The sequence below is a fragment of the Cyprinus carpio genome, chromosome A15 (assembly GCF_018340385.1).
Source record: "Cyprinus carpio isolate SPL01 chromosome A15, ASM1834038v1, whole genome shotgun sequence".
In the NCBI taxonomy this organism is placed as follows: Eukaryota; Metazoa; Chordata; class Actinopteri; order Cypriniformes; family Cyprinidae; genus Cyprinus; species Cyprinus carpio.
In genome coordinates this window covers 20,391,309-20,415,911 of record NC_056586.1, presented here as the reverse complement: position 1 = coordinate 20,415,911, position 24,603 = coordinate 20,391,309, and the positions used below count along the sequence as shown (strand labels likewise).

At 34.7% G+C, this 24,603-nt stretch overlaps 1 protein-coding gene across 1 annotated transcript in view; it reads left to right on the top strand.

The window, feature by feature from the left end:
- Positions 1-21,133, top strand: part of LOC109099263 (gamma-aminobutyric acid type B receptor subunit 1-like) — a 30,511-nt gene extending 9,378 nt beyond the window's left edge. The window contains exons 9-17 of the mRNA XM_042771468.1: positions 8,878-9,028; positions 9,687-9,819; positions 9,964-10,080; positions 13,213-13,320; positions 13,540-13,633; positions 14,796-14,923; positions 17,487-17,615; positions 18,723-18,863; positions 20,503-21,133. Coding sequence (XP_042627402.1) covers positions 8,878-9,028; positions 9,687-9,819; positions 9,964-10,080; positions 13,213-13,320; positions 13,540-13,633; positions 14,796-14,923; positions 17,487-17,615; positions 18,723-18,863; positions 20,503-20,763 — 1,262 coding nt within the window. The 3' untranslated portion in view covers positions 20,764-21,133. The remainder of the gene's footprint in view (positions 1-8,877; positions 9,029-9,686; positions 9,820-9,963; positions 10,081-13,212; positions 13,321-13,539; positions 13,634-14,795; positions 14,924-17,486; positions 17,616-18,722; positions 18,864-20,502) is intronic.
- The last annotated feature ends 3,470 nt before the right edge of the window (positions 21,134-24,603 follow it).

The window sequence follows — 24,603 nt, the reverse complement described above, 5'->3', positions numbered from 1 at the left end:
AGTTTGAATTTCTTTTTAAAAAAAAAGAAAGAATAAAAATTTACTGAACCCAAACTTTTGAAAGATTGTGTATATTGTTAGAAAATATTTCTTTTTAAAAAAAATGCTCTTCTTTTTAACTTTTATTAATCAAAGAATCCTGAAAAAAAGTATCACAGGTTCCAAGCAGTTTCCAGCACTGATAATAAATCGGCATCTTAGAATGATTTCTGAAGGATCATGTGACACTGAAGACTGGAGTAATGATGATGAAACTTCAACTTTGCATCTCAGGAATAAATTAGATTTTAATGTATATTAAAATAGAAAAATGTTATTTTACAACCTAATAATATTTCACAATATTATTTTTTTTTTCCTGTATTTTTGATCAAATAAATACAGCCTTGATGAGCATAAGGTACTCCTGTAAAAAACATTAAAAATCTGACAAAATAACCAAGGCATTTCAACAAAAAACTTTATTTTGTGGAAAACACAGTGATCAAAATTAGAGAACAGTAACCACTGTAGCACAAAAGAAGATTACAACAAAAAATGTTGAGAGTTATAGCTGTCAAAAATGAGTAGGAATTGTAGAGGCCCCTGCTTTGAAGAACTCTCTAGTTTCTCACACTGCGCTGGTGTGATCTTGGTCCACTCTTCCTCCAGTCTCTTCCGTAGTTCGGTAACTGTAGTGGTTCCAGTTCCAGTTCTATGATCCAGTGTAGTATTTTCCAGAGATTTTGATCTTGGCTTTAGGTCCGGATGCTGGGCTTGCCATTTAATTAATGTTCTTGTTAATGTTCTTGGCTTCATTGTCTTGCATGAAAATTGCAGGCTGATTGGGAGATGCTTGCAGGGAAGGAACTGCGTGTTGCTGGTTCTGATAAACAATTGCATTCTCCCTGTCATGTATCTCTGTATAAGAGCCCAACTCCTGCTGCAAAAAACATCCCCCAAACCATGACACTTCCTCCTCCACATTTCACTGACTTCTTTATGCACTCGGGGTTCAGTCTTTCCCCAGTTTGATGCCAAACAAAATGTTTCCCATCAGACCCAAATAAATTTAACTTGCTCTCATTACTAAAGTAAACTTTGGACCAGTTCTCCTCTCTCCACACAACATGCTCCTCAGCAAAGGTGAACCCAGCCTTTTAATTCTCTCTGTGGATGAGAAGTTTGGTCACTGCAGAGTGCACTTTCAGTCTGACTTCTCTTAAGCATGCAGAGACAGATCCTCACCCCGTTCAGCGCTGAACTGACCAGTAATTCCAGCTGCAGCGTTGAACCGGTACCCCACTGAGAGTCTGCATTATCCTGTCCTCTCATGCATTTGTCTTATGTGGACGACCAGACTTTTTGAGAGACTTGAATTAGTGTCATTGCAATGCTGCAATATTTGAGAAATCACAGATTTGAACAAAAAGCTTCTATTGCAATGGCTGAAAGTGTCATCCCATTAGCCTTAATCTGGACAACCTCCTGTCGCAGGGTTTCAGTCACCTTACAGCGATCTGCCATCTTACAATCTCAGTGAAAATTAGAGGAATGCTGCCAGTTAATTAGGGTTTGTCATATAATTAAGGAAATTAGCACCAATAAATTGGAGGTATCTGTAAGTGTTCTCTAATTTTGTTCAGAGTTCTTTTTTAAATATCCAATTTAGGATTTTAAATACTGTGCTTCAGAAGACAATTAATTTATGAAGTATGCTTAAAAAACTGCCTTTCTATTCCTGTTAGGATAACTTTAAATAGGACTAAGCAGTGACCATGAAATGTAGGAAATCGCTTAATGAAAAGTTTGGTTCCAGAATGCGATAAACGCCATTTTAAAAAGTTGAGTTTCTGCCAAAATGCAATACCTGCTGAGTTATTAGGTCATGTTTTCTCCCTTTTTTTTCCAAACCGCGACAAACGCCAGTCTCCCTTCTCTGCAGAATGTGATATATCCGCTTAACCAATCACAGCGCACCATTCCAAGCACTCTAGACAGTAATGCCGGTATATATAGTGCCTGTATATAAGATTAGTATTGACCAAGTTCAGAGGCTGTCATATGTGGATCAACTTACTATGTTGTGTAACAACAGTTTCACCAGTTTCAATTTGAAAAATAACTTTCATATTGATTCAATGGATTTATTGTATTTTGAAAAAAAAAAAAAAAAAAAAAAAAACTACCATGGATTTATTGCATTTTGGGGAATAAAAAATAAGATTTTATAACAAATCTTAGAAAATCAAAATCTGGATTTGAATTTTTAATGTTATTATAACCTAAAGATGCTATGTAAAAAGTTTGAAACAAAATAGTGGTTTTCATCTTACCACTTTTTTGGTAACGAAAACACATTTTTACTCAAATTAATCAAAATGGATTTATAGCATTTTGGAACCAAACTCTTCATATATATATTTGCAAACAATATGTTTGTGATTTATTTCTTCATGATTATGATACCATTTTTATGTTAAAGACATCTCTTATGCTTAACAAGACATTTTCAGAACGTTCAAAACAACATTTATTTGACATAGATTTTTTTTTGTGACAATGTAAATGTATTCACAGTCAGTTTTGATGAATTTAATACATCTTTGCTGAATAAAAGTAATACATCTTACATTTTTGTTAATGTTAACGGAAATAAAATAAAATATTTAAAAACTTATGTTGCCAAAGCAACATTTTTAATTATTATTATACTCAACAAAACTGAAATAAAAAACACAACAAAATTACTAAAACTTTACAATTTAAATGAAACAAAAATAAGAACTAATTCCAAATATTAAAAATAAACTGTCATAGTATTTACCAGTCTAGTGAAATGAACTTGTATTTTTCCCTTTCTGCTGGTTTTCATGTCACAACTCAGAATAATAACTGTGGGGAAAAAAACAACAACAATTTAAATAAAACGTGATTTTAATCATATTTTTGGAAATATGTCTAGGTCTGAAAGATCAGATTAGATTAAATACTTTTTTCCCCTCATTTGGGATGCTGTGTGACTGAAACGTCACACAAAGTGCGGTTTCTGTGAATGAATTCACTTATTTACTCTCACACTGATTGCATTTAGAGTGTACTGAATGAGCAAATGGGTGAGTGGTTTCACACTCAGCATATGCATGAATGTGTAAATAGTACAGAAATGCATCTGACGCTTATATTGTGTCATGTGCTTCATGAATTCATTTCCAGTTTTCCATCCTTTTTAGCCAGTCTGTCCTAAAAATGCAGTGTGAGGAAACAAAAGAAACACTTTACTTTTAAAAGTGTCCTGTCAGGTGTAATGTCACCCTTAGAATAGCTTCGATAAAAAATTCACAGTTGTCGCTCAACTTGCTCCCTTTTCTGCATGGATGCTGGGAGACTATTCTAGTGAATCATTTATAAAAGCACCAATCGGTGCCTTCCTTATTACCCCACAAATTGGTTTTCTGCCAAGAGATGGGAATTGAATTGCCACCACCAAAATCCTGTATTTTCTCACCCAAGAGATACAGAGGCGATTATTTGCTGGATTTGCCCAGTCCTCTTCTGTGAGTCATTCTTGATTTGGGCTCTAATCAGTCCTTCATGCTGTGATCCCATTGAGTGGATTCCACCAGCGTGACCATAACAAAGCAGCACTGCCCTACATTAGACGAGTAATGACCTCACACTTCACTAGAGCTTGTTTTTTGACTGGCTACAAGGTGAAGATCAATGCTGCAGGCAGAAGTTTTGGAAAAAGTGAAAGATTATTATAGATGTCAATGTCAGTTTAGTGACTGAACAGTGCAATTTACTGTATTTGACAGGGTGATTACAGTGTTTCAAAAGTATGTGAATGCATTCAGGTTTGCATGTTTCTGAAGGCTTTGATTATTATAAAAATGGTATGGTCCTATGAAGTCACAGAGTGTGTTTAGATACTTCTGCTTTAGATAGATAGTTCTCTATTTTTCTGTGAGATGTAAGTTTTACAGCTTTTAGTCCAATGTCTATTATCTTTGAAGTCATCTATATATATACAATATATGGTTTGGGGTCAGTAGTTTTTTTTTTTGGAATAATGAATGCTTTTATTAAGGAAGGATGATTTAAATTGATTAAAAGTGACAGTAAAGACAGTGAAAAGTGAAAGTGATGTGTTAGCCAAGTATGGTGTCCCATACTCTGAATTTGTGCTCTGCATTTCACCCATCCAAATGCACACACAGCAGTGAGTAGTGAACACATACACACACACAGACCGTGAAAACACACCCAGAGCAGTGGGCAGCTATTCTTGCTGCGGGGCTTGGGGAGCAGTTTAGGGGTTCGGTGTCTTGCTCAAGGGTCTCACCTCAGTCGTGGTATTGACGTTGGAAGAGAGCGCTGTACATTCACTCCCCCCACCTACAATCACTGCTGGTACTGAGACTCGCAACTTTCACATTGTTGCAAAAATAGAAAAATTATATGCAAATATATGCTGTTATTTTGAGCTTTCTATTTGCCAAAGAATAATTTTCACAAAAATATTAAGCTGTTTTCAATATTGATAATCACAAGAAATGTTTCTTGAGCAGCAAATCAACATATTAGAATATTTTCTGAAGGATCATGTGACCTGAAGACAGAAATAACTTTTTACAATATATTCAAATAGAAAACAGTTATTCTAAATTAATGGCATTTTACTTTATTTTTGATGTAATAAATGCAGCCTAGGTGATAGGCCTATATATATATATATATATTAGGGCTGTCAAATGATTAAAATTTTTAATCAAATTAATCAGAATTTTCAGTGGATTAATAAGGATTAATCACTATTTGCAATTACACCTGAATCCTAACCTAATCCTAATCCATACCTACGCACACAAACACACACATGCACACAGAGACAGTGTATTATTAGAACAGTGGTTATCAACATATTATTATTATCATTATTATTATTATTATTTTTTACATACATATAGTGTTAATTTAGCCACCTATTTTTAATTTAGTTTTAGTCTTAGTCTTGTGCCAAATGTCCTTGTTAGTTTTAGTCATATTTAGTCATTCACATATCTTTTTTTGTTAGTTTCTTGATAACAGACCGCTGCTAACTATAACACACCGTCGCCATGAAAAACAGAGCGTTGCCTTGAACACACAGGATTATAACTGTAGAGACGGAGCGCACTATTTTCTTTAGCGGAAGCAATACAATCGTTTTTAAATCAATAAACTCCTTTTTAAATCATAATTTTGTGTCAAATTATTGATTTATTTGGTAGGTAGCAATGTAATAAGCGGGATCCGAGCTCGTTCTGAATATTTTAAAGGTGTAACAGCTGATGAAAAAGCAGAGACGATTGTAGACGAAAATTAAGAGAGATTTTATCTTAGTTTTTATTTTATGCAAAACATTTTCGTCTAGTCTTTTTTCGTCAAATTCATCTTAATTTAGTCTTAGTGAGCGTTTTTGGACAGTGGTGCAGTCTTGCCATCGTCTCGTTTTAGTCATGAAAAAAAAGGTCATTGACGAACATATTTCGTCTCGTCTGACGAAATAAACACTACATACATACATACATGTTATTGATATTTGACTTGGTTTAATTCATTCCAGAAAACAATCAAAGGAATGTTATTTGATAAGTTACAGACTAGAGACCTGCACTCCCGCGGGAGTACCGCGGGACCCAACACAGTAGGGTGCGGCGCGGGACAACTCTTGATGGGCGAGTGCGGGTGCGGGCGGGAAGAGACTCATGTGTGTGCGGGATGCGGGAGAATAAAATGATAGGCGGGACTCCCGCAAAATAGAAATGATCTAAACAAAGTGTCTAAAATATATAAATTGTTATTTATCTGTTACACAAAAGCAAAAAGAACAACCAACATTAACATTAAAATGATAGACATGCACAAGCTAGGCACAGTTTCTATTTATAACACGTGTTTAAAGGGTTGCGCAATATAGCCAATCACAGACTCAGCTGTTGATTTCTGGAACGCAGTGGCCAATCAGAAGTGATTAAGTTTGAATCTACTCACCGCAGTGCTGAAATTGCGTGCTCACGAATCCTCTCATTTTAACACACAATGTGTAGACAATGTGAAAGATTCATTGTGCATATATTTATTGTGCGGGAGCGGGACCAGATATTTCTGCGGGGGCGGGCGGGCGCGGGACAGAATCTTGCGGGAGCGGGACTGAAAAATCTGTCCCGCGCAGGTCTCTATTACAGACTGATTTACCTGCATGGCTCTAGAAGTGTTTCCAGCCTCTGCAGTTTATCCCACTCTGCTGCGGTCGGCAAAACGAGTTTGTGCTCCTGATTGTCCAGGGCTGCGATGACAGCCTTATCCGTCAATAGGCCCACTTTGCTCACCTTGCTCCATCTCGCCTCTAGCTCCCAACCACTTCCCTGGCTTTCCTGACCTGAATAATTTGTCACACTGTGCATGCGTGAAATGCGTTAAAAAAATGTACGTAATTAATTAACGACAAACAACTAATTAACGTCGTTAACGCGCTATTTTTGACAGCCATAAAAATTTATTTAATTATGTATATATAAATATATAAAGTCTTTAACGCGCTATTTTTTATATATATATATATATATATACACACCTTAATTTACATTTAACAACATTTTTAACATCAATTTTGTTATTTTTGCTCATGATACCTAATGTTAACAAATTGATTCTCCTTGTAAAGTGTAGCAGATTTTACCAGACAAATTTAACATTTTCTTATTGTGGAAATTACCAAACATATTGATCTCACTCAAGGCTGATAATCACACAAAGGCATATACAAAATTTTGTCAGTTTAAAACAAATGCGCCCCTTCGTTTAATAACATCTGTACACTCACTAAAAATAGCAAATAGTGATTCCACTCTTTCACTTTCTCTGCAATAACTTCCTGTCACCAAAAGTGACTGCAAAAGAGCATAAAGCCAAAAACCGCCAAAAAATAATTTGACTTAATATAAAATCATTTTCTCCCCTCATTTGCGAATGCCAATCACGGCTATTTTCAGAAAAACTGAATTCTGAGTTATGACCTATTTAGTCACGTCTTCCTCTTTCCTCCATGGTGAAAAGCGGAGCATTGAGCTGGTGACATTGCTTGCCGTTTTTGCCCTTCATTATAACAGAAGCGGCAGATGTTCTTTCCAAATAGCGCAGAACCTCCTCCGGGATCCATTGGGTGAGATTCTCAAGCATTTGTGTGGTTTCTAATTTTTATTCAAATAAAAACGTGGCCTTTATAACATACAACACAGGTCAGAACTCAGGACTTGGTTTCTTATGTCTTTTTGAGCCACATGGCAATGCCCTTGCATTTCAGCAATCTCTTGGTAGCTCCTGACAACCACTTTAGCATGACTTTCTCTTCCAAATTGCTGTGGAAACTGTTGTTAAGCCAGGTCTCCATAGCAACACCCTGTCCTGATTCTTAGATTGCAGTAGCAAATGTCAGGTGTCACTCTTGACCCGTCAGTGTTCTGACATTCGGAAAAGTATCAACAAACATTGTGTCACTTTTGACGAACCCAAGGGCCAGCTGTCTTTCACAGACACATGTCCCTCACGGTCAGCTTTCAGTCCCTGGTAATGACACGGTTGCTTCTGACAGAGAAATATTCTCATTTTTACTATCATTCAGTGTTAGATTTCTGCCAGTCGCTGTCATTTGTTTGTCTTTTTCAAATAGCTTTATACGCACAAGACAGCCATCATCACTGTAATTATTGTTCTCACAGGAATCCTGTTTTTGGTTATAATTATAGTGACAGATTGAACGGCGAGAGGCGTAAATTCATAATTTTTGTCACAGTTCCAGGAAGAGTGATAACATTAGTGTGAGGAGTGATAACATAACACTTTTACTATGAGTTTACAATGGTGCTGTGAACTTTAGTTACTTCAGATTTACACAGTGAGCTAATTTAATACATAGTTAATTACATTACCTTGGATCAAATGTAGGCTCACTTACTATTGTTTATTTTGGTATGAGGGCTGACGATTTAATTCACAGCATGAAGATTTATTTGAACTGTTTTCAGATCATTAAAACTAACAACATCCAAATTTGAATCGGTTGATTTTATATTGATGTTTCACTGCAATAAAAACTCTTGTCAGGATATTTATGCCTCGACATCAGTCTTCCTGCTCTCTTCCACTTATATCTCCTGTCATGTAAACCAAATGTCTTCATTTTACAATGTGTTCATACCAGATGCCATCCATTAAAAATCCCCCCAGATATATAAAACTTCTCATTTTGCGACATGTTGTTGTTGGAAAAGTTTTGAACCAAAAAAAAAAAACTGGCAAACGGTAGCCTGATCTCACACCAGTTCAGAAATATAACAGCCTTTATTTACACATTTTTACACATTCCTTGTCCTTTGGATGTTTGTTTATTAAATATTTTAGTGTATTTGTTTGTTCTTTGAGCTAGACATAAAAGTGTAGTACTCACAGTTGCAGTTATCCAACGCATCCTAAAATCTGTTTCATAGAATTCTGCAGATTTTCCTCTAAAACAAGCACCGAAAGTGTGAAAGAAGTTATCGTGAGCTTCCTTTTCCCCTGAAATTTTCCAGACACTTGACGTGTCAAACCTGCCCAGTGGCCTTATTTCACAGAGAATTTTCCATTACTATTCCCTCCAAGAATTGTATTTCTTAAGTCTGACAGCACAGACATAGCTTATGACTCTCTGAACTAAGCTGGAATACTTTGCCATTGCTCTTTCAACTGTCAATGAAATCAGTAAAAAAAAAAATCAGCATCTAGTGTCACTACATTGTGATCTAAATGCTCTTATCTGGCATTCCGTTTCTTTCAGTTTCTCTGATTTTCCCTGACTGGTTTCTCTTTTGACAGGCCTCGGCCCTCCGGCAGACCAGACCAAGGTGATCGAGGAGTTCCGTTACCTTTCCCAGAAGCTCTTTGTATCAGTGTCTGTCTTTGCCGGGCTGGGAATCCTTTTGGGCATAGTCTGCCTCTCCTTCAACATATACAACAGTAGCATCAGGTTAGTGTGTTCAGAAGAAATCCACATGCAAGTGATCTGAAGTGCTGTAAGATGTTCACAATTAGAGGTAATTTTATGATCATTTTGTGTTGGTCAGTATGTTAGTTCTGTCCATTTGAATTTTTTTTTTTTTGGTACTGTACCACACCTCCAATAAGCATGTATCATTTTTATAATTTTATAAAATATATATTTTTTTGAAGCAAAAATTGATCAAAGTTTATGGTTAAAATATGATAAATTTGCCAGTGGAGTTGGAACATTTAAAAATACTTTATTCAAGAAATATTGCCTGAAAACAAGTCAAGTGATTAGATATTTTTACTTAAAAAGAAAAACAAAGATAATTAAGAAATTGTTTGCAAAGCTGCATCACATTGTGGCTGGCACACAAACCGCTATGACTGAAATGAAATGATCGTGGATGATGGTTTTAATAAAACCCCAAGGAAACTGAACCAGAGAGGAAATTAGACACTCTTATTTTAGAAAATAAATGAAAATTAGATTTTTTCACGATTTTATGTCTCCTATAAATGCTCCCATGACTGTTACAAAAAATATTTCAGCCCAGCATAAAATGTTTTGGATTTCTTATTTTGATCCAGTGTAATATATCTGTGGACTGAGTTATAATCTGTTGTAACCCTTCTGACAGATACATTCAGAACTCTCAGCCGTATCTGAACAACATGACGGCAGTGGGTTGTGTGCTGGCTTTAGCAGCCGTCTTTCCTCTGGGCATCGATGGCCTCCATGTCCATAGATCACAGTTCCCTGTGGTCTGCCAGGTAGTGTCATAACTGTTATACTCACTTTTTTATTGCCGTTTCCTCTCATTCAGCCTTGACCTCTGAGCACGACAAAGATTTGTTATAAAAAATGAATGGCTGCTTTGGAGCTGAGCTCCCAAATGAACTCTTTCTCTCTCATAGTTTCGCCTGTGGCTGCTAGGACTGGGCTTCAGTTTAGCCTATGGCAGCATGTTCACCAAGATCTGGTGGGTTCACACCGTCTTCACCAAGAAAGATGAGAAAAAAGAGAAGAGGAAGGTAAATCGGTCTTGAGTGGCTAAAAAAATGTATCTTGCATTTAAAGGAATAGTTTTCTAAAAATTAAAATCTGCCATTATTTTCTCATGTTCTTCCAAATCTGTATGACTTTCATAATATTTTAAACTGTTAAAATTATAATTATTTATTAATTAATATGAATTAAATTAATATTTTATATATATAATATTTACTGTATAATAATGAATATATTAATTAATGCTGTCAAATGATTAATCGCAATCAATCACCTCCAAAATAAAAGTTTTTGTGTACTGTTTTGATTTTTGTGTGTGTGTACTGTGTATATTTATTATGTATATATAAACACATACACATACATGTATATATTTAAAAAATATTTACATGTATATACATATATAATTCATATTATATTATATATAAATATTTATATTTATATATAAACAAAACATATTTTTCTTAAATATATACATGCACGTGTGTGTATGTATATATACATAATAAATATACACAGTACACACACACATATATTTTGTAAAAAAAAACTTTTTGTTTTGGATGCGATTAATAGCCATGAATCCTCTGAGAGCATTAATATTAATATATATATTATATATATTTAAATATATTATATTTAATATATCAATATAAATACAATAAAATAAATATATAATACATTATTAATATTAATATTATTATTATAAAGCGTACAGTTATTTAAATTATATAATTATTGTAAATTACCTATATATATATATATATAATATATATTATATATATATATATATAATATATATATATATATATATATATATATATATATATATCTATATATACACACACACACACACACACACACACACACACACACAATAAAATATTAATACTAATTTAATAATTATTTATTATATATATTTTTTTTTAACTGTGGCAGTGTAATTATATTTTAGTTGTGCTCCACAAAAGAAAGAAAAGTTTTGAATGACGTGAATGATGACAAAATTTAAATTTGAGTAATGAATTTAAAATAAATTACATTTGGTTTAATTAGAATGATGACAGGGCTGTAGACTTTGCCTGAAACTTTGCATTTTTCAGTAACCCCTTAATAATTTTCAGATAATTCTGCAGAATCTGTAAATGTGATGAGCAGCGTGGTTGCGCTATGCAGTGCCGCTGATTTCACTGTTATCTACTGCATATTAAAGAATCCCGCACCGCTGACTCTACAGCGTTAGATGAAGCTTCCCAGCATGAAATAGAGAAGAACCTCCCCCTCCTCTAACATATTCTTGCTGAGAGAAGATCTGTCCATTTCTTCCTTATTCAACACAAACACACTATTAGCATCTTGACACGTGTGTTCACTCTGATCCCGTGTCCTAAAGCAATAAGACACGGCATTAGGGAAACCCTAAGACCTCATCAAACGACAACCAGATTACCCCAACTATGGAATATGTTTGAATATGGATGAGCATTAAACTTCTTTTATGGAAATCCGACCTTCAGGGGGCTTTATTATTCAAGTGTTCTGCACGACGAATTGAGATGACTTTCAACTCTCCCGATGCCCGTAATGGGGCAATTTGCCTAAGTGGTTCGACAGCACTTGAAGAAAGTTCGGCGCTCAGGCTGAATGTGGTAGAAACTGAGGGCTCTCGGGTCATTTGACGTCTTTACAGTGATTAAGGGAGAGAGAGAGAGGAGAAAGTGTGCAGTGAAGCTCGGTTCTATCCCGTTCTCCCAGTCTGACGGCCCGGAGGGAGCCTGCAGCCACAGATTAATGGATGGAATGGAAACTGAAAATAACTCCACATTTGTAACACATGACTTTCGTCATGTTTGCTGATAATTGGCATTCTGCTTTCTTGTTACCCACCATGCAGCGGAATAAACACAATTGTAATAGTGTCAGAGCAATTCCGTCGTGTACCTTGACAGGGAAGTAAACCCTTATTCAGAACAGCACCTCAAATGCAGTGAAAAGACTTCTGTCATTATTTACTCACCCTCATTTCATTCCAAACCCATATATACTTCAACTTTTATTTCCTGTGAAATGTAAAAGTAGAACTTTTTGAAGAAACATCTCTCAACATGCAATGACTTTCAAGCTCCAAAAAGAACAAATAAATCACTGTTAAAGTAGTTCATATTGCTTACATGCTGTATTTTAAGTTTTCTGAAATCATACAATAGTTCACCGATAATTTTCATTGCTGCATGTTTTTGCAAGAATCTGTTTCTCACACAAAGCCATCATAATGCTTTGTTGTGTTTTTTTTTTACCTTTTCTTCAGCTTTTTTTAACAATGCTGCTTAATCTTTTCCACTAATGCCTGCAAACGGAATCATGTTGACCCAAATTGCAGATGTGGGTTTACAGTCTGAACTGAATGTGACAAGATAAAAAGACTATAGAATAATGACAAGAAAACATGTTTTTCTATTTAGGTGTTCCTATAAGCTGCATGCAAAAAATAAATACAACACAAGGAGTGTAGTTCGATAAACAAACAAATGACTCTTATGAGTCGATTCATTGGCAAATTACATTTTTAACCTGTTCTTTTAAGGAATTGTTTAGAAAGACTTGGAAACCCAAAATATAATGATCCATTTAAAAAAAAAAAGAAGTCTCTTATGCTTACCAAGGCTGCATGTATTTGATTAGAAATACAGTAAAGCAGTACTATTGTGAAATCTTATTACAATTTAAATTAACTGTGTTCTAGTTTAATATGCTTTAAAATGTAATGTATTTCTGTGATGGTGAAGCTGAATTTTCAGCATCATTACCCCAGTCTTCACATGATCCTTCAGAAATCATTCTAATGTGCTGATTTGCTGCTTAGCACTTTTATTAATGTTGAAAACAGTTGTGCTGCTTAATATTTTCGTGGAAACTTTTTTGATGTTCACATGAAAATGTGTAAAAAAAAATAAGACTCAAAAACTTTCTCCTTTTGTCTTCCACTGAAAAAATGACGGTATACAGATTCTACAATAATGTTTACAACTGCTGTGACCATGCATAAATGTAACTTTTATTCCCCATTTACAGTATAGCAGTCTATTGTTAGTGTCTTGATGCTTTGCGACTGTGTGTCATTGACTAACGATTATGGTCTTGTTATTTCGCCGCAGCACTTGGAGCCGTGGAAGCTATATGTGACTGTTGCAGTTCTGCTGGCTATCGATGTTCTCTCTCTGCTTATCTGGCAGATCATGGACCCTCTGCACATAACTGTGGAGGTGTGGTGACACTTTACTTTTTTTTTCTTGTTGTTACTGTTATTTTTTATTTTTTTTGATGTGTTTCCTCTGAGATGCCTTGGAAATTTCTGCCGAGCAAGCTCATGGAAATAGGTGTTAATGGTGAAGGATTGTAGTGCAATGCTCTGCTGCATTGACCTCAATCTCTGTCCTTTAAAAGTGCTCTCGCTCACTTTCTTGTTTTCTCGCTCTAAGCAGAAGTTCACTAAAGAGGCTCCTAAAGAAGATCTGGATGTGTTGATTCAGCCTCTTCTCGAGCACTGCAGTTCAGAGAAGATGAACACGTGGCTTGGTAAGCATCTAGCACTTACTCACCCTGTCCAGAGTCTTTTTAGTGCAGTATTTTTAATAAAAACACTCTAATCCTGAATATTAAACTTTGTTGTGAAACTCAAGAATATGAATACATCATAATGCTAAAAAATAAACAGGATTTTTTTTTCCCGTGTGCTGTTTGACACCAGGGTCTGATTTAATTTTATTTATTTATATATATCTAGGAGTTTAATTATCTATATGGTTGCATTGCACTTTGTACTTCACTGATACAAGTTGTCTCTGAAATGTAAATGAATAATTTGTTATATGCTCAAGAGTTTTTTCCGGTTCATTTTGTAGCCCTCTCACCATTTCACAACTCATTCTTTCCCTCTCTCACTATCTCTTGCTCGCACTTTTCCTCTTGCTCTGACTTCCTATCAGAGCACCGCAGTGTAAAATTAAATTTTGTGGGTCAGTGCCCAGGTCTGGATCTCATAGCCTGACTCTCTCACACTGTACAGGAAGATAATATTACAGAGAGGGAAAAAAAAAACCTTCCCTGAACTCGAAACGAGATTAAACTCTTAATGTGACTTATTAGTCCCTCTCTTCTCTCTCACTTCCTGTATCATTCTTCCTCTTTTTATATATTTATTGTTTCTGTATTTTTATTTCTTTCACAATGTTTTAACTACGAACATATAGACAACACAGAGATCACCTATTTCCACAAACCAAGGTTATGTCACTTTTTTTAGGGTCAGAAAGATTTTTTTACTTTTATGTCAATTTATATCACATTTTCACCAGGTTTTATTACTGTAATATAGAAAATATTTACTGTAATGCACAAAGCATTTTATAAAATACCATTTTTATATATTTGTCCAGGTTAAATACATATAGATGGTGTTGAATGAGGTATTATATATGATTTTAACAAATCATCCACCTCACTATTTCACTCCCAAAGAACCGATTCAAACAAATGATTTGTTTAAAATATTTTAGGTTATTCTGCCTCCTTTTTTTTTTTTTTTGTACATTATTGGACTCAAGACCATCACATACATCACATACAAGTACCACAAAAATAGAAAGCATACAGTTTCCACGTGAGACATTAGCTTAAGCCAACCTCTTTAAGCTTTAAGAGCACTCACTATACTGTAAGTAATGCTTTCTCCCTTCAGGTGTGGTGTATGGCTACAAGGGACTTCTGCTGCTGCTGGGAATATTTCTGGCCTACGAGACCAAGTCCATTTCCACAGAGAAGATTAATGACCATAGAGCAGTTGGCATGGCCATCTACAATGTAGCTGTAAGTCTGACCGCTGGCTATTTCTATATATTCACAGCACACAATGTCCTCATCGTGAAAATGAATTGTGACTCAGCAGGTGACTTTTTCCAAGCAGCTCCCAGTGTTTTACTTCAAATGCTGTCTGTCTGCACTGTAGAATTAAGCAGTTTGTTCATGAAAAAAGTCTCTTTACCTGTTAGAAAACAAGAATGAAATCACAAAGTTACTTAAATCACTAAATTTACTGCTTGTTTGTTTTTGAAAGAAATTAATATTTCCCCAATTATGCATTATATTGATTAAAAGTGACAGTGAAGACATTTCTAATGTTTTCTACAAAAGATTTCTATTTTAAATACATGCTGTTCTTTAAAACTTTCTATTCATTAAAGAATCCTAAAAAAAAACAGTTTTCAACATTAATAATAATAATAATAATAAAGTGCATTCAAGCATATTAGAATGATTTGTGAAGGATCGTGTGACGATGAAGACTGGAGTAATGATGCTGAAAATTCAGCTTTGCATCACAGGAACAAATTACATTTTAAAATATGTTAAAATAGAAAACAGTTACTTTAAATTGTAATAATGTTACTGTTTTACTGTAGTTTTGATCAAATAAATGCAGCCTTGATGAGCATAAGAGAGCATATACTGCTATAAAGCTTTTTTTTAAGGTTTTTATTTGGACAGATTCTGACTGGACCTTTATGACTTATTAGTGAAGTTATTAATGTTAATATAATGTTTTGTATTTATAGTTAAATTCAGGAGACTTCTTTAACTTGTCTTTTAGTTTTAATTTATAGCTGATGATTTATTTTCTTATTCTATTTTGTAGCAAGGTTAAAAGTATAAATATAAACTATAATATATTTATATAATATATTTATACTATTTATTTTAATACAATTTAAATCAAATTAATGTATTATAAATGATCTATAACCTACAAAAAAATACTTATTGTGAAAACAAAATATCCATTGATGTAATGCTAATTTTTAGTGTATTTATTTTTGTCAACAACAACATGTTCACTTTGTGTTTGAGGCTTTTTTAGCACAGTTTTTGATTGAGGTGTTGATTACTGGCGTTTTGTGCTTCTCTCTGAATTGCTCCACTGCTTGCAAACAGTTTGATTCCAGCAATAACTCCAAGTGCTTCGCAGGATGATTTGCATAATTGCGCCCATTTGCTCAAACTCAAGACTAAAACATTCTAATTAGGGAAGCAAGGAACACTTCACTGGTAATTCACTGACGCTTTACGTGAGTCCTACAGCTATTTTTTCATAAGATCAGATGAAGTCCCAGAACGGCACCATGTTTCTGCCTTGTGTCAGGAAGAACATGCCTGCTTTAATGCTACTCCAGGGTTGTTGGGTTGATCAAAAACAAAGGATTTACTGTCTGTTTTTACAATGATGCAAGATTCAGAAACGAGCCGGTAAAAAAGTCGCAAGGGAAAGTACAAATCTGATCTGCGTACAGCAGGAAAAATTTTTTTTTTTGAGATCTCAAATGTAGCGAGCAGTTTACTTTCCATCAGGCGATGTTTTGTGACTGGTAGATTAACACAGAATAGCTCATATGGCTCCAGTGCTGCTGAGGTCAGAGAGGAAATAGACTCGTGGTGCTCTGGACGATGCTTAGACTCTGGACAGTCATGACAGTCGGGTCATTGCTCACAGTTATCTGTCTGTAGAGTCATTCTAGGCTGTTGAAGGTAAATACCAGTTATTTTTCCACACTGTCTGCCAGATATGACATCTCCACTCATCGTATAAGATCTTCATCTCTCTGCTGCCTGCTGCAAGTGTTTCAACAAAATGACCTCTCTTTTTCATCAACAGTTCTGTCTCTCACTTTTTGTTTTTGTCTCATGCTCCTTTCTATCTTTATCTTATCAGTTTCTCAGCTCTCATTCATGGCACTTTCTGCTCTGCAATTCAAGTTTTTCTTACAGTTAATTTACGCCATCTAGTGGTGGTAATAGCTTGGTACACAAAGGCCTTGTTTAGATGGCAAAAAAAGTATATATATATATATATATTTCTCTCATATCTGACTCTTTTGTCTGAAAGTTAAAACAAACACTTGAAATCTGATTTTACAAACTAGATCAATCATTTTTTATGTGTACATTTTTTTATGTTTTCTTTTCTTTTCCTTTCTTTTCTTTTTATTTTAATTACCTGCAAAATGACAAACAGACAGTTATAAAGATCTGATTCATTTTGTTATGTGCTTTTTTGTCATATTATTATTATTTTTATTATTATTATTGTTATTATTATTTAAATATTACTATTTAGGTTTAATTTATTTTTTATTTAAGTTTTTTTTATTTTTTATTTCCAGTTATTAACTTTAGTGCATCAATTTAAACCTATTTCAGTTAGTCACTTAGCAACATTTTTAACTGTAATTTAATTATTTACATTTTGAATTGAATTGAACCTGCACCTGCAAAATGACAGATAGTGAGTCCTAACAGTCTGATTTAACTTATATCTTAACAGTTATATATTCACATTATTAACATTATTTTCTCTTTTTTTTTATTCTGTTTCCAGGTGCTGTGCATGATTACTGCTCCGGTGACCATGATCCTCTCCTCTCAGCAGGACGCTTCATTTGCATTCGCCTCTCTGGCCATTATCTTCTCTGTCTACATCACTCTCGTGGTGCTCTTTGTGCCAAAGGTACAAGCACTTAAATAATTCCCTTCTTTGTATCACTTCCACATTCATGCTGGTTTGTCTTTATGCAGACACAGATTTCCCATTTTGTCTGATTTCGGTTCTTTCCCTCAGCCGAGTTTCGTTTTTTTGTTACTGCATAAGTGTGTTAGGTTTACGTTTCGATCTCAACATGAATGTGTTTCCTCAATACAGTAAAGTGAAGTTTATTTTAGAGAACACTTTCTTTTTTAAACTTTTGATAGTTTTTTACTCAGCGCTGACAGATGCTTGATTCTGATTAGTCAATCACACTATTATGTGGTCAAATTTTCTTTACATTTATTAGTTTTTATAACGCCTGTTGAACTATAAATATCATGTGAAACATTTCTGCTAGTTTCTCTTGTTTTACTCTGTGGCAGTATGAACTGTTGTTATAATTTTTATTAAATTATGAAATATAAATATTGAATTAGCATTTTTTCTTTTTTAATTTTAGTTTATTTTGTAGTAATTTTATTATTTTATATTTTCAGTTTTTAATTTTTAATTTAGTTTATTGTTTATTAATTTAGTTATGTGCTTTTGTCATTTTTTAATCTTTGTTTTTAATATTACTATTTAGGTGTAATTTACTTGTATGCCATTTTTATTTGACTTAAACATTATTACATTTTGTTTAAGTTTTGTCATTAATTTATTTAATTAATATAATTATTTTATTAATTTTATTTAAGCTTATTTAAATAATATTTTATTTATGCATTAATTTTATTTAAGCTATTTTTTTCAGTTATTTAAAATGTTTTAGAAGTTTGTTAATGATAATAACCTTGCTTTGCGGTCTCTTCTCATAAGTTAAATAATAACTCAAATCAGTTTTTTTTGTTATTTTTTTTTTTTTTTTTGAAATATTGCTTTTTGTTTTCTTGTGAAGAGGTTTATTGCAGAATAAACCCTTCAGGGTGATTTATTTTGCGACTGCCTGGCTGTAAATGATCCCTTACTTATTACACGTCCTCTCCTGCACAACATCACCCATATGAACTATTGATTTCAGTGACATTTCATAAATTCAGTGAGCGTTCCCTGATGGCATCTCAAAGATCTTAATGGTCGTTTCTGCAGATACGGCGTTTGATCACTCGTGGCGAGTGGCAGTCAGAGCAGCAGGACACGCTGAAAACCGGCTCGTCCAACAACAACGATGAGGAGAAGTCAAGACAGCTGGAGCGTGAGAACAGGGAACTCCAGAAGATCATTCAAGAGGCACGTGCTCCTTCTCTCTCCCTCCATCCATCACTTCCTCTTCTCATCATGTGTGCGCAGCTTGTGTCTTAATTAACACCATAATAGATTAACAAATTACCACGCGGAATGGGATCCCAGAAGGGTAGAATGAATTACTGAAATTATATCGTACTCGTCCTTGTCTTGGACCTTCTGAGTTGTTCATTAATTAAGGCCAGAATATGCTTTATATAAGAGGGAATGTAAGGGACCAAAGAGCCAAAGCAAGGAAGACACAGGAAATTTCCCAGGAAAAAAATTATTTTGTTTAATAAGTCTTTACAAAAAAAAAAAAAAAAAAAAAAAAAAAAAAATCACCCAAATGTATTCTAAATATATTAAAAAACACACTTAAGGCCGGGACACACCAAGCCGACTTCAAAGAACTAGCGACGATGAAAGCTGATGGTGTTGTCGCCTTGTGTCGGCAGCATCGGACAAAAAAGCTGTGCTGGAACACGCTGCACAGACTACAGCCGACGGCAAACTAACACGTGCGTTCTGCGCATGTGTGAGAGGAACAAGCTGCTCATATCAGCAGCTATTATTAGTATATATTAGTCATTCAAAAGATGAAACCGAAACAAAGATATACAAGATAAAAGCAGATATATGAAATATAAACAAAGCAGCGCTTGCTTATCATTTTGAATATCAGTAATAACTTTAATCATTTTAAGCAGCTCATGTTGTTATGAAAACATTTACATATTAGAATGACTGAGAAAAATCACATAACATTTAATCAGCCTTCTGTCTTTACCGCTTTCATTCACATGCTTGTTTTCATCACTTTTGCTTTAATTCTCGGGCACTGACTCGTTCGCTGCACTGAACATCCAATCAGAGCTCTCACTCTCACCGATGGCCTCGACGTCCCCGATGGTGCCGACGTGAGCCCGACGAGAGCCAACAAGTGTAACACACCAAACAAACTATCCCAACCGTCGCTCGCCTAGGTGTGTCCCGGCCTTTAGGCCTAAAAAAGGTCAAGTAAATGATGGTGCTGAAGTGAGAAAGAAGCACCTAAAAACTGAGAAGAAAAAACCTACAGTTCTTTAATCCTTTAGCACTGGTAAACAGAACTAAATAGTGGTGAAAAGCAGCGCTCCAGTCCTTTTATGCGGGCGGACCCCATGTCAGTAGCTCTGAAACCTCCGCCACTGCTTCCTCTGTCAACACAGACCACATCACACTAACAGAAGCTTCAAAGAAAACAATATTAACAAAAGTGTCCAGTACAACATAAACTAGAATGTATTTGAATGTATTTGTATTTGAATGACAAAAAAAAACAAGTCTGATTCTTTATGTATACTGTAATCTCAGATAAGTTTGCGAAGTATTACGTGAACTGCAACATATGAAACACAAAACGATATATAAGAAAAAGATAAATGTTGATGTGTGTGGGTGTGGGTGTGTGAAAGCACATTACCACTCAAGAGATGTGTGGCCGCATCTTGGGTCATCACAGGAAATACACGTTAAAGGAAATGTTGAAAGATTAGATCATTTACGCACCTTCATGTGGTTCCAAACTGTGTGACTGACTTTCTTCTGTGGAACAAAAAAGATTAGTACGATTATTTTTCTGTTTTTTTTTTTTTTTGTGCAGAAGGAAGAAAGAGTGACGGAGCTGCGGAATCAGCTCGCAGAACGTCAGGCCTTGCGGTCTCGCAGACGTCCGTCCGTCCAGAATCAGAACCAGAACCACAGCGTCCCGTCGTCTCAGGCTGAACCCCCCAGCTACTCCCCCGCAACGGACAAACGGTCTCTGCCTCCGTCCTTCTCCAATTCTTCCAACCTGTACCAGGGCGAGGGCAAACTGAGCCGAAACAACTGCCACAACAGCCGTCTACCCCTGCTGTACAAATGAGTACAAATCCAGGATGGTGGAATCTCAAGAAGGCAATGTAAAGTTGTGTCTGTAGTGTATGTACTTTAATTGATGAGTTTTTGATTCAGCTTTTGGATTCCTGACATTCACTTTTGATTACTCCCTATCTAAAAACACATTATTTTAAACTGTATCCATTCATATAAGTTCAAAGGTTAGGGTCAGTAAGATTTTTTTAATGTCAAGGCTAAATTTAATTGATCAGAAAATACAGTTAAAAGTTATATTGGGAAATATTATTACAATTTAAAAATGTTTTCTATTTTAATATGATTTATTCCTGTGATGCAATGCTGAATTTTCAGCATCATTACTCCAGTCTTCAGTGTCACACAATCCCTGATTTTGGTGCTCAAGAAACATTTCTTTCTGTTATCAGTGTTGAAAATGTCTTTCACTTTTGATCAATTTATGCATCCTCGTTTAATAAATGTATTCATTTATTTCCTAAAAAATCTTACTGAGCCTAAACTGTGAACGGTTTGAATGGTAGTGTACAGTATAAGCAAACAAAATTTCTGTTGCATATTCAACAACAGATACCAATGATGTCAGGAAATAACTCCACAGTCCTTGTCCATTAATCGAACCTGTTTTAAAGGAATGTTCTGGATTCAGTACCATCTCATTTGACAGCATGTGTGGTATAAAGCTAAATAGCAAAAAAAAAAAAAAAATACATTTACTTGTCCCTAATTTTCTAAAAAAAAATAAAAATGGAGGATATGTTGAGGCATTTACAGTGGAAGTAATTGGGGTCAATTTTTGGAGGATTTAAAAGCTGAAATGTCAAGCTTGTAATTATACTTAAAACACAATAATTATTCTTTGAAAACTTAAAAAAAAAAGTTGTTTAAATCATCATGTTTACAGTCGTTTTAGTGTTTTTGGTGTTTCTTTGTCATGGCGACAGTTGTAAAATTCTATATAATTATACACAGAAAAGGTTAGTAAGTAATTTAAGACACTAAATCATGTAAACATGCATACTGTTTATATAATATGACTTTACTTTTGAAATAGTGAGTATTTAAGGTCAACATGAAATAAAAGTTCACCTTATCTATGTTCTAAAATGCATGTTATTGTGAACAATTCATCGGTTAACATTTTGACCTCATAATGTTTCGTCAAAATGTAGAAAACTAGACCTTCTAGTGAAAACGACTGTGATCTTTTCTGTGATCACATATGCAGGACTTCTCCAATCAGTCTAATCGATCAGCAACCACTTCATAGAACCAAGTACCACCCTACACTTTTTTCCTGTTTCGCTAATCCATTGCTCTCGGATGTACTTGACAACACGGAGGGAAAAGATCTGTTGCTACATCTGTTTCATTGCAACTTTAAACAGTTTGGCCCCAATCACTTCCATTGTAAATGTCTCATTGTAAGCTTCTTTTTTATATAAAGAAAAAGAGGGACAAATGGGAATCAGATTAGTTGATGAACATTGTCAATTGAGCTTAACTTGTACTGAATCTGTAATATTCCTTTAGGAGCAAGGCCAAACTGCTTTCTGAATGTTAGAGATTCTGGTTGAAGCAGGAGTGAAGACGAGCTGAGTTACTTGCTCTTGCATTATTGTGCCCACACCCTTGACTTAAATTGGAGTTCTTCAAGGGGAACTGACTGTTTTTGCAATTGGACCTCCGTAAATCCCTTCAGATAAAGCGTCTTTTAAACACTAGGACAGGAGTGTTAAGGAAGGATTGTGTGGGTGCTGGAGCCAGACCCGGTCAAACATTTCTTTGAATTATTTTGTTGAGTGACAGCGAAGGAAGAAGAGCGTGTCTTCGTGCTTCGCTTAGCATTTGACGAGACTGTCACTTTAATGAGACAGACCTTGCAATGCGCCAACAGACGGTATCAGATGAATCGTTCTCTCTCTCTCTCATCCAGTTCACAAAGGAAATGAGACAAGGTTTTAGCTGAACCTGTGATTTACTTACTCCTAAAGGTGTTTGACCCGAGTCTGGTCGATACTCTATTTTCCTCGTGTACTTTCTCTCCTTTAATCCCTACGGCCGTGTGCCAGGGTGCTTTCATGGCTGTTCTGTCCTTGTCTCACCCTCTCTGACTCCCTTTCTGACTGTTTTTACGACCGTAGTTTTAGAAGTGAAGTGGAGTGAAATGGAAAAGTATGAAGGAAGAGTCTGTTTTAGTTTGGACTGTATTTGCATCCCTCTTATTAGCATACAGTCGCGATGCAAGATACTTTTGATGAGATCATCGCTTATGGCTTATTTGTTTGTCAAATCATCTGTGATGTTTGTGATTTGTGTGTAACGTCACAGTTTGAGTAAAAAAAAACAAGCACAGGCCTCCAAACAGCTTCTGTAGCTTTTGCACTTTTGGGCCAAATCAAACAAAAACATTTCACATCATACAGCATTGTAAGATGATTGATTGATTAATTAATTTTTTATTTTTATTATTGTTTTATTTGGTGAGCACTCTGTCCAAATTATGTATTTCTTTTGCCAAATTCAAGACCATTACTTGGTCTGTGCACTATCTATCTATCTATCTATCTATCTATCTATCTATCTATCTATCTATCTATCTATCTATCTATCTATCTATCTATCTATCTATCTATCTATCTATCTATCTATCTATCTATCTATCATAATTTATTATTATAAATATCTCTAAATTTATTTACATTTTTATCATATATTGATATTGAATAATGCCTTTAATGAATAACAGTAGACAAATGAGTGCTCTTTACAATTGTCTTTCTCCAGATTATAAATTTCTTCCCCCAAATTCAAGACCATTATTTGGTCTGTGCAATATTTTTATTAATATATTTATTGTTTTTTCAAGTGAAATTGTTTGATTATTTTTTATTGTGTGCCTCTTTCAAGGAACTGTAAACAAATGAGTAGTCACTCTTCACAATAGTTTATATGTGTTGTAAGAATGATACCACTCTTTTTGTAAAATTTTAAAATGATATATATGACCATTCTGTAACATTTAAAATGAAATGCTATGCTTGGAGACTTTCCCAATTATATATCTCCTCATAAACACTGTCATGGTGGCAGAAAATCATAGAAACTATAGATCTATAAAAATGTTATCGACTCTCTCCACTTGTAAAAAATTTAAACAATATATAATTACAAGTGGAGTCGATGCTTAGACTTTTGTACCAGTGGACAATCTCTATGTATATTTAGAATTATTGCAATATTACAGTAGTATAATATTTATTTCCTATTGTAAGACAATCACGTAATACTTGTTTACACAATAATACGATATTTGGGGATTTTCACTTAAGTTGTGCATTGTTGCATGTTTCATTCTTGTATGAAAAGTACTCATGTATAAACTAACTAACACATAACAAGCAATGATTCACAGTTGGTGACTGGACAGCTAGGCATAGTATAGCACATTGTTTTCCCTCTATATATATATATATCAACATTCTAGTAATGTAGCTCAGGGTGTGTGACTATACTGTAACACTTGACACACGGTAAAGGTACAATCTGTAATTACTGAAACCTTTTGAGTGCCTTTTGAATGGATGGGAGGGGTTCTTTGTAAACATCTGAGTGGAGTCACCACTGACGTACATGGGAGGGTTCTTCTTATTCTGAGGCATTTATTTCTATACAGGCTCTGTGGTTGCAGCAGTTATGGATTTTCCTTAAATCGGTTTAATTGTCAGGTGTGTGCACAGTACCACAAGGAATTTTTTTTTTTTGATACTTCAAAGTGTATAAAAATGTAATTAATTCCCTTGTAATTTTTCAACTGACAAAAACTATGTATGTTAAGCTTTAGAAAGTT